The following is an 11,613-nucleotide window of genomic DNA, read 5'->3' on the forward strand; positions in this document are numbered from 1 at the left end:
CGTGAAACTTCTGTTTCTCATTTTCCCTCCTACTTAGGAATGGTGTGTTAGGAACTTTAAGGGAATTCTGCCTAAAGTATAAGGAAAAAAAGTTTCTTGCCAATAGTCCTGTGCAAAGCATATTTTTTGGGGGGGAAAATGGTTTAGTTTTAGCTTGAAAGGCAGAGTTAGATAAAGAGAGACAGAAGGAGAGAGAGTGCTCCCATCTAGGTTTACTGCCTGAGTGACTGTAACAGTCGGAGCTTTACAAAGCCAGGAGCCAAGATCCTCTTCATGTCCCGCATGGTGTAGGAGCTCAAGCACTAGGGCCATCCTCACCTGGTTTCCTAAGCCATTTTCAGGGAGCTGGATTAGAGGTGGAGCATCTGGAACTCACTGGTGTTGTTTAGGGATGCCGGTTCAGCAGGCAAAGATTCAATGTGCTGTGCCACAGCGCCATCCCCACTGAACATCTTTGACCTCTTTCTTCCACACAGTGCACACCACAGGCTTCAGTAGAGGTGTGGTGGCTGTATGGGTCACAGAGATCAGCTTGTTCTGAACCCTGGTCTCTTCTGACTTGGGTTTGAGGTAGATAATGAAGGCACAGCCAGAGTAGACCATGACCACAGGGAGGTAAGAGACTCAGGTGGCAAAAACCTTCAGTTGATGCAATCTTGAGGATTCTAGGTGAAGAGATGAAAACCAGATCCATAGCAGCAACAAGTACCAAAGTAATGCTGATCAAAATCCGAGAGGACAGTGAGATCAGTGCAGAAGAGCTTGATGGCAGGTCGATGTCACAAATGTGACATCTGAAAACAGAAGTCACCCGTGCAATTGTTAAAATCAGCCCAGTGCTGCAGCCCACTTCCCCCGCCCCCCACCAACCAGGTAATGAATGCATCCTCTTATCCTCCTGTTTTTAATGACTGCCTCTTAGTCTCTCAGGGGGTTACAGATGGCCAAAGAGCAGTCATACCCCACTGCTGTGAGCAGGAAATAGCTAGTTATGCTGGATGTTACAAAAAAGTACAACTGAGTGGGACAACCTGCCAATGGTACAGACTTTTTTAGGCCCATGGGGCTGGAGACCTTCCTTGGGAGAGTGGCAAATGTATTTACAGAAGTGGACAGCAGGCCCCGAAGAAGTAGAGTGGGGTGTGAAGATGGTGATAAATCTGGATAATGGTCACAACGATTATATGGCCTGTTATAGTTAAGATATATCATGTAAGGAACACCATGAAAAGAGTGAACTGGTGCTCATGGAAGCTGAGAAACTTTGAAAAATAAATATATAGTGATGAGAGTGTAGTTCTTTCTCTTCGCTGAGTGATTACTGAATCTGAAACGTAGAATAGTAAACGTTACATCACTTCAGTAAGACGAGTTAGGCACATTTACAAAAGGGATCAAATTGAGTTCTCAGCTGTAAATCTGAGGATAAATTTCTTAGTGGATTAAAGTTAATCCCTGCATTTATATAACTTTGAATATTTTCATTCTGTGTCTGTTACATAGTCCAATTTTGCTCACCATAAACCCTTACGTGTTGTTACTTCATTCCTGCTTTCCTTCCCAACCTCTGAGAATCCTTTCTTCTTTCCTTCTCCATTCTTTAGAGATTTGTGCAAGTTTTCAGGTGCCATGTAATCATATTATGCTCCTACGCTCTTATGTCTATGTTAATTATTTTGTAGCCCCATTATTGCTGTACCTTTCACATAAATGCTTAGCAACTTTGTAATGTCTAGTCTATGTTTTATATTTGAGGGACTCAGGATTATGCATAAGTTAGATGCTTGAAAACAATTTGTTTAGGGCTGGACTGGAGACTACTTTCAAAACCGTGAATCATCTCCCATCCCTACCCCTGCTCATATTCTGTATGCAGGAAAAGCAATATGGATACAGAAATGTTCATCCTGCTTTCAAGAAGGGGAAGGGAAGTCTTAACCAACATCACCTCTCCCCAGAGCTGTCTGAATGATGGAAATGTACTGACAGTTCCCAGCACTGATTCATGCATGTTATAAACCATGCTATACCTTTACCTCCTCTAAACTAGAAGACAATTTTACAGCAAGTACAACTTTGTCAGTAGGCAAACTTTGTACCTATGTGGCAAGGCTAAACAATTATATCAGGAAGGCTACAAAGACAGGTGTCCCTCGCCCAAAGCCAAAGCAGACCCTGAGGAGAAAAAAAGGAGTTACACTAAAGATATATCAGTTTGTTGAAGGCTAGGGCTAGGGTTCATTTCAATTTTTGTAATATTTCATATCTTTGTCTCGTTAAACAATAAGCTCCTGTGGGGTATTTAAATTATATTCTGATTTACTTATGCATATTCAGAAAGCAACTTTTTGCATAAAGTAAATCACAACAGTGATGAAGGTTACTAGGCATGGAGACTTTCCTTAAGATTACCAAAAAAATCTATTTACAAGTTATTGATGACCAGCTGTTAATCAATAATGCCAAGAATGCTAAAAGAGGACAGCTGCAATAGAGAGTATTTCTCAATGGAGAAAGTCATTTGACATTAAAATATGTCGTTAAGGCCATTCATCTTTCTGTGAGCCTGTTGAACATACACTGCACAATATTCCAGTCATAGGTTACTATGGCAACTTGGGTGAAATCAGAAATGCCTGATAGAGCCTTTGATTGTTACAGTGATGGGTGTAGGTGTTAGTGGAAATTAATCATGCTACATGCACTGTAATACACGCGACTGTCCTGTACATGGGGAAATTCTCATGCTGCAAACATCAATAGCACTTCCATTGAGAAATACTGGGCTAGATTTTTATCTATTCTGGCTATGGCATGCTGTCTTAAGGCAGAAAAATGGCTATTACAACCTGGTTAGCATCCTCCACCCTCGGGAGCCTATAATTCTTCGAAAGAAATCAAGAAAAAGAAGAACAAACACATTCTTATGAAGACCTCCCCTGCTGTGACAAGAGCTGTTTTACTACAATAAATTGAAGTCCGCCCATGGATAGCAAGCCCCATATCATTCCATTTTCTAAGAGCACTTACATGACTCTGCCTTTTCCCCAGGCACAACAGGAGAGCTGGGTTAGAAAAGACCAAGGAGTAAAAATCAAAATGTTGGCATTCCTTGGCCACACTGTGGATGTGCAGGGAAAAGCAAATGGAGCAAAAGAATTTATGACAGTGGCTGAGACCAGGCAGGCAGGACACAAATACATTATACTGAGGAGGTGTGAAAACTTGGGTGTCCTTGCCTTGTTTGACAGATTCTACAGATGGACACATCTTTGAAACTAGAGAAGATGCCCTCAAAGGATCAGCCAGCTAGGTTTCTGGAAGTCACTTCCTGAAGACATGCTGAGAATCATGTTGTGACTGGTAGGATGCCAACAACAACAACAGGTACCTAGGGATCTCATTATGTGTGGGACATTTACCCAGTCCCAGGGTTAATGCTTTGGGAGACTGGGCAAAGTTTTTCTTCAAGTGGAAACAGCTGAGGAAGTTGATTTGTTTAGTTGTACTTTGCTTACTTGACTAAGTGCATTGTGTCTTTGGGAGCCTTTTTTTTTTTTTCCTTTTTAAACCTATGTAGCTTATAAATCCAGAATGATGGATACGCTCAGGCTATCTTGGATCTCAGAAAATCCAGACCTATTTATTGATAGACAGGGACTCTCCCCGGAATAAGAATCTGGTTTTCTTTTTGTAATAAAAGTAGTTAAACAGGCATGGCTCTGTAGAGAATTGCCTGCTGCCTGTCTTTGCCCTGTAGCATCCAGGATTGAAAGTGAACAGCGTTAAGCCTTGAGCTTCTCATGGGGGCTAGGGAGCTGGAAAGAACTTCCTAACACTGCTTTCTTTACCCTGATTTTTTTTTTCTTCTCCATTTGGAAACTTTCTACTAGTGTATCAAGACCCACCTGAAAATTGGCTTCACTTTCCTTGAGTTACTCTGTTGTTTCTTGAGCAAGTTGTTAGGGTAACATGTATGCCCATATTGTCTTCAAGCACTTAGCAAATATAAACCCTTTTTCTAGTTACTAGGAATACTGAAATGAAGAAGATGCTGAATTTGAGGAGGTCACAGTTTAGCTGCTGGTGAAAGACAAGCATGATAAACCGAAACGAGCGGCACATATAACTGAGACAGGGAGGAGACAGCCCTTGATTATACTCAGGTTGATTAGAGAAAATCACATTATGTAGGTGAAGAGAAATGAGCCTACAAAAGATTTTAGTGTGTTTGGATGTTATCACTTTTAAGGGCCTTTCAGCGGATTCCTGCTTATCCTTTCCATTCATGGACTTCAAAGTTCCTTAGCAATTGACATCTTAAGGAAATAAACCTCTGTAACTGCCAGCCACCCTGTTTACTCTTCTTGTCTCTCTAATGACTGTGCTTCCTTGCTGTACAAAGACAATACTCAGAATGGGGATTTGGTAGGGGCAATGTGAAGATGAATGTCCAGTTGGTGAGAAGAGGCAAGGAAGCCAGTGAGGTTGCTGATGTAACAAAGATAATTAGGATTGATCAGAAGGGTAACAAGGAGCCTGGAGAGGAGGAAAAAAAAATGTGAAAGATATTTGAGGTAAATCAATAGGGCTTGTGCATGAATCAATGTGTGGCTCAAGAAGAGGAAAAACCAATTCTTTCATAAACTACTCTCATTAAGTGCATTCCTTCTAACTCCCTGATTACTCACAAATATGTTTAGTTTCTAACGAATGAAACAAGATGATCTCTATATTAATGATTCATGGTTATGATTGATGGGTACGGGATTTCAACAGAAACAAATAGTGTTGATGAAAAACAGATCAATACTCTATGATGATATTTCTTTGGGGGGCAGAGTAAAAACATTTTGGAAATGAGAAGCTGGGTTGATGATACAGAAATGTAGTGCCTGGTTAAAACGAGAGATACTCAGCTTCATTGCCAACTAACATTTATCGAACAATTGCATAGATTTCTCAATCCTTCAAAATGATCCTATGAAATCAATATTATCCTGTTTTATGAGTTAGAGACGTATGAGAGAACACTGTGACACTAACAGCAAATATATTGGATTTGGTGGTAGAATTAATGAACACATGCAGAGTGATCCTAGAAACGCAGTTGGCAAAATGACCGAAAGAACCTGTTGTACACTTTCCTAGTCTTGCAAACTGCTTTACTTGGGGACCAGATTCCTATAATCTTATTGTGATTATTCATGGAATTCAATCTAGATTAGTATCTCTCAGGCCTAGAGATTCAAGTGACACTTCTGAATTGCTAATAGGAGTCCTTTAGGATGCTAGGCAGGGTTAACTGAGGTCTCCTGAACTGCTTTCTGCCTTATTCTTCTCACCTACAGTTAGGATATTCAAATTTTATGTGTGACAAGTTCTTGATTTTATATGTTTCTGTGACAGATCTATGACAATAATAGTTACATAATTAGAAGGATACTATTTGTATCTATTGATAGAAAACATACTATTCTTAAAAGATAACTATAAGGTTAATATTTAGTGTCTTCCCAGAGATGGTCTCCCCAAAAAACCGATGAATTTATCTGGACAATGAGATACTTGGACTCTATGCTTGGTATATGCTTGCAATGAAAGAATCTTGTCTGAATTTGAACTACAAAACTGCAACAAGGTAGAGAAATCCACTATGGGGGAAGGGCATGGAGAGGGGATGGGGGAATCCCAGAGCCTATGAACCTGTGTCACATAATGCAATGTATTTAATAATAAAAAACAATTGGTGTCTGCAATTCAGTTGTAGTATCTTCAAAAACTGTGTGTGAAAATATTAATTCTGAAGCTCAGTGAAACGATCATGGAGTAAATAGGAGAGAAGGTCTGATGCGATGAGAAGAGTTTGTTAGGCCAGTAAATCAGTAGTGTATCAGGAAAAAATCTGGAAGAGAAATACAGTAGATGCTGAAAGGTTTATTGGCGCATGGCAGATTTATCTAGTAGTCCTTTGGAGTCCCTGGGAAAACAGCTAATTCCTCTTGCTGGAACATAGGATCAGTGACAATAGGAGAATTCTGCTTGTGAGGACAGAACCTTCTGGGAAGAGAGAAATTGCTCCGTGAATCACAGTCTTGTTGTCAAAGTTCTGTGTCCACATCAAGGGTGCCTAGATGAGAGCAGTGTGTGTGATTGTAGGAAAGATAGTTGCCATATGCCAGAAGATCCAGAACATTGTTGCTTTTCACAGTAGCCCTGGAGAGTGCTATTGTTAACCTCACTGTACAAATGGAAAATGAAGGCCAGGATGGTTAAGTAATATTCTTGAGGTCTTACACTTATCAAGGTGGACCTACCATTTGGAATATAAATACTCCAAGGGCCAAAGCCTGTGCTCTGTGTACAGTATCACACCACACAAGTAGTGTGGATTCTGGATTATTGATTTCTTGGAAGGAGAGCAGATTGAACAACTGAAAGAAGATACATACACAGATTAGGAATCCAATGGATCCAATGACCCTTGGCACACTTTGTAACTCCTTTCTACCTTTCCTCTTGGTGTTTTAGAGAAATGACACACCAAAAATATTTTTAAAAACAAAAACATTGAAACATGCACTTTTAAAAAAAACTTTTCGACTGAGTTCCAAATTTCGAGGATATCCACAATAGACTTTGAGATTTATGTAAATCCATAATTTGAAAAACTCCTTTTCACAGTAATGCAGAGTTGTATAGTTTAGTTATAAAGGAGAATGGAGGTTAAATAATCATGAAACAGACCTTGGGAAGGATTGCTCATGTTGGTATTCTGGTTTTGCCAGACACCAGCTGTGTGCCCCTTCCTCAATCAGGTCTCAGTTTCCTCATCTGTAACATGAGAATAGTAAAATAACTATCACGTCGAATTGTAGTGAGAGTTAGCTGACTAGTGTTTAACCTAATGCCCATTATCAATGATTCACTCGGTAAAAGCACCAAAGGAGGATGTGACAAAGCTGGCAAGCAACAGAGTAACAAAAGAAAGGAGATGCATGGGCTGATGGCTGGTGTTAATTGTATTTTGGCTGTCAAAGCTGTTGATATTCCTTCTTCTTTTCAATAAGCGATTATTGACCATCTATACGTACTGTGTAACAGGCACATCTAAGAGTAACACATGGAAAGAGAATACAGAGAGCAAGCCTTAATGATTATTCAATAGATACAGATACTATCTTGATTAGTCTTTGTTCCCTAAAAAGCAGAGCCTGAATAATCAGGGGCCCAACACAAGTGACTGGTTAAAGGAATAATCTCAAATAAAAGGGAGTGATATAAACAGGATGGAACAGAGAAGAGATAATGTGGCCATTCCTGAAGATTAACTTGAGACTGAGGATTCTAGAGTTTTACCTGAAGATTAGTTCAAACGTAAGGCTGGGTGAATGGCACCATTCACCCACTGATTTAGAAACGTGAGATAGAAGAGCTGAGCTTATGACAAGAGCAAAAAATGTCTGTCATTCTACTCCAGTGCATTGTTGTGTTTGGTCTTGTTTGATTTTTATCAAATTTGGTAAACCCATCTGTCTCACTTGGCAAATGTATGCACCTCTCTCTCTCTCTCTCTCTCTCTCTGTCTCTCTCACTTTCTCGGTTAATATCTGCCTTCTTTGTTTCATTCTCTCCCTATGGTTCTGTGTCATTAAGATATTCATTGCGGTTTGTCTTTGCAGGGTGAGAAGTGCAATACCTTGGATCTCTTTCAGCCAATTCTTCATAGAAGATAGCAGCTGTGGGCAGCTAACATTCCAGGAGGCGTGAAAGATGGAAGCTTTCCTTCCAGTAAGAAGGGAAGACATTTTTACTGTTGTTGCTTCAGCTGTCAGAAAGACAAACTTTTCAATCAGCTTATAAACTGGCTATCAGAGCTTGTGTCTGACAGATGTCTAGGGTTTATGCATGCTGTAACAGGCACAAGGTAAATAATTAATGGTGTGGATTGTTTATTGTTGTTGTTAATTGTAGTATAAAGTGTAGCACTGGAAGTGTCAAGTGTACAAAGTGAAGGGCTTGTCATTTCAGAGCTTTGATTTTCAAGCCAAGGCCAGATTCAGCATACATAAATGCCTGTGATATGATACTATATATTCTTTACAGTCTGCCTGCTGGTTTATAATACCTTATGCCATGAGTAACAGGAATAATGTCTAAGATTATACTACAGTGCATAGATAATGCTTTATCTTACTTGATTTATGTCAAGTTTGATAAACCCATCTGTCTGGCTTGGCAATATCCAACCACCTCTTACACCATGAATATTTTCCTTCTTTGTTTCATTTTATCCCCTCTTGCTCCCACATTAGACACCTGGTATCTTCGTAATATCTGTTATCTTACTAACTCCCACGCTATGTCAGCTCACTGCACGTTTTTCATTTCACCATTATTGAGACTGACTGGCATCTAAGAGAAGGTTTTCTTGCCCAAAGCTCTAAGCAAGGAGTCCTTGACCTCTTTGTTCCTCAGGCTGTACACAACAGGATTCAACAGGGGAGTGATGACCGTGTATGTCACAGAGATCAGCCTGTCCTGCAGGGAATTCTGGGATTTGGGTTTTAGGTAGATGAAGGAGGTACAGCCATAGTGGATGATGACCACTGTGAGGTGTGAGGCACAAGTGGTGAAGGCCTTCTTCCGGCCCTCAGCAGATGCCATCTTGAGGATGGTGGTGACAATCAGAACATAGGAGATGAAGATCAAGATCATGGGCAGAACAAGGACACAGAGGCTGATGAGCAAAGTGATAAATTCCTTGATGGTAGTATCAGCACAAGCCAGCTTCATTAGGGGCCGGATGTCACAAAAGAAATGGGAGATGACATTGGCTTCACAGAAGGGCAGACTGAACACAGAAGATACCTGAATGATGGCTGTGCTCAGCCCAATGCCCCAGGACCCACTTGCCAGTTGTATGCATGCCTTTTTGCCCATGAGAACTGAATAACGTAGAGGGTTACAGATGGCCACATACCGGTCATACCCCATGGCTGTGAGTAGGAAGCAGTTGTTGATGCCAAAAGTGAGATAGAAGAAGAGCTGAGTGGCACATTCAGGGATGGAGATGGCTTGTTGTGGGTTGAGGAGACTGGACAGCATTCGGGGGATGATGGCCACGGTATAACAGGTCTCAGAGATGGATAAAACACTTAGGAAGAAGTACATGGGCGTGTGAAGTTGGTGGTTCAGGTGAATAACTGTCAAGATGATAGCATTGCTAGCAAGAGTTAGCAGATATAAGATAAAAAATACCACAAAGAGGATGAGTCTGTGATGCCACCCAAAAATGGAGAAACCTTCAAAGGTAAAATTTGTCACCACTGTGAAATTGGGTCTTGGCATTGAGGAGAAACTGAGCCTGAAAGAGATGAAGTGGGAAAATTAACTCTTCAGGGTAATTATCAGTCATGCACAGGGACTGAAAAATAGTGTAGTTCCGAGTTTCATAAACTTGTCATTCAAACACTGGACAAGTGCGCAAAGATCTCCCAAGTTCTGAGCCTCAGGACTGGCAGAAGATGTAGTGGGAGGCAGAGAGAATAAATACATAAACAGAGTATCAGAAACTCCTAATTAGCTTTGATAAAAGTAAATAGAGACCAAAGAATCCACTAAAATCATTGTGTTCAACTCTGGATTTCCTGGCAAACTCACCTTGTTTAAACCAGCAATACCGCTTTGTGAGTCAGAGGCCCAGTGCTAAGGATGAACCTAACAAGTGCATTAATTGAGCCAGGTACAGAGCTGTGAGAAGCACACTTCTGGGAAGCGAGAAACCAGCTGCAAAGGGCTTTCATTTACTGAATTGAGATACCAAACACGACCTCTATGCCCAGTTCAAAGTCAGAGCTGTTGGGGCTGGTGTCATGGTATAATAGGCAACGAGGTGGTCTGCAATGTAGGCATTTCCTAAGGGTGCTGGTTTGTGTACCAACTGATCCACTTTTGATCTGGCTATCTGTTAATGGCTTGCAAAAGTAGCAGAAGATGGCTCAAGTACATGGGCTCCTGCACCCATTTGATAGACCCAGATAAAGCTCCTAGCTCCTGGCCTCAGATCAGCCTGGCTTGGATTTTGTTGAGTGAAGTAGCCATTTTGGGGAGCAAATTAGCAGATGGAAGATACCTTGTCCTCTCTCTCTCTAAAATTCAGCTTTTCAAATAAGTAAATAAATTGAAAAATAAGCAAAGTCAAAATAACTAAGGTCTAATATAAGTAATGGGAGACACCAATTATTTTTTCCTTTAGATGAGTTTAGTGTGTGAACTCATAGTCATCTTTGGTCCAGAACTAACTTTCTTTTTAGTCCTGATTCTTTCTTATAGTCGCCAAACACTTGTTTTAAAACCTGAGCCATTTTTCTTCTGTATGGAGGGTGGTTTCTGCTTCTATTATTTACTCTCCAGTTAAGAACAATAAAATCTCTGAAAGTCAGAAATACTAATAACTGTACAACAGTGACAAAAAGAGGAAAGAAAAAAAGAAGAAAAGAAGGAAAGAAAAGAAAAACAGTTCAACAGAATATTTGAGCTTATAAGTCTCTGGCTTTAACCCCAGTTTAAATGGAGAGAAGCCTGGCTTTCTTTGCTTTTTCCATTTGTCTCCATTTACTCAGCTATCAAGTGGAGAAAAGATTATCTACCCAATCACGTTGCTATGGAGATTAAATGAGTTACTGTATATGAATTGCCAAGTTCAGTTCTCAACACAAAACAGGTAAATAATGCATTCATTTTCTTTTTCCATCTCTTCATCTGACCTCCTCATTCTCACTTTCCATGTTCCTGGGATCTATATTTTTTGTGGAGCCTCCAAAACACACACGTACATACACACACTTTCTTCCATTTTTGTGTCAATGGATGGCTACTGTCTTTAATTCTATAGTTCCTGTCCGTGGACTGGAAAACATGATCCTCCCTTCTGATATTCATTTCTCTTCCAACTCCAGATCTCAAGATGTGAGAGATGGGAGTGAAGTGGTCAGGAATCAAACAGTTTGTGGTTATATCCCAGTTCCATTGTCTCCGTTTGTGATCTTTGAAATGTTTCTTATCTATTTAGACCTCGAGATCTTCACCTATGGAATGCAGTTCTAATGTGTACGCAGAGGATTGGTGCCTATGATAGGTGTTTAGCAGGAGATCCTAGCATGGAAAGCATGCACTGAAAAGTGGTGAACAGGGATATACAGACCAGATATTTCAACCGATGAATATTTTAGGCCATTACTTTATCATTTGTATTTCACACAGAATGAAAAATGAAGGTCATTCTATTGCATTTCTGTCCGCCCACGCCCAGTATCAAGGCTAGCCAGTAGATTTCACCTGTTGGGTACTTATGGGTTGCAGTGAAAAGATGCTTCTCTGTCTCTTGGAGAAATCAGAAGGAGGTAGCAGGGACAGAAATAAAATATAGAAATGGGAGAGAATCCCCAGGACTAGGGAAGGATTTGGATATTAATGGGCAGGGCTAAACCATCCACAGGGTTCCCCAAACACCAACAGTTCATCCTCTGACCTGGTACTTAAATCACATTGCAATGTAAGTCAGACTTTCACTGACTTCTTCCTGGACTTTTAACTGATATCTTCTTGGAC

The 11,613-nt window shown here is 40.5% G+C and overlaps 1 protein-coding gene and 1 pseudogene across 1 annotated transcript; both read right to left on the reverse strand.

Annotated features, from left to right (window-relative positions):
• Positions 1–414: 414 nt before the first annotated feature.
• Positions 415–1,631, reverse strand: LOC121171546 (annotated as a pseudogene).
• Positions 1,632–8,415: 6,784 nt separating this feature from the next.
• On the reverse strand, positions 8,416–9,351 carry LOC121171629 (olfactory receptor 10J4). The gene has a single exon (XM_041003387.1). It carries the CDS (start codon positions 9,349–9,351, stop codon positions 8,416–8,418), a length of 936 nt encoding a protein of 311 aa, XP_040859321.1.
• Positions 9,352–11,613: the final 2,262 nt, after the last annotated feature.

Source organism: Ochotona curzoniae, unplaced genomic scaffold, assembly GCF_017591425.1.
Source record: "Ochotona curzoniae isolate NIBS_2020 unplaced genomic scaffold, NIBS_Ocur_1.0 scaffold_2683, whole genome shotgun sequence".
Taxonomy (NCBI): domain Eukaryota; kingdom Metazoa; phylum Chordata; class Mammalia; order Lagomorpha; family Ochotonidae; genus Ochotona; species Ochotona curzoniae.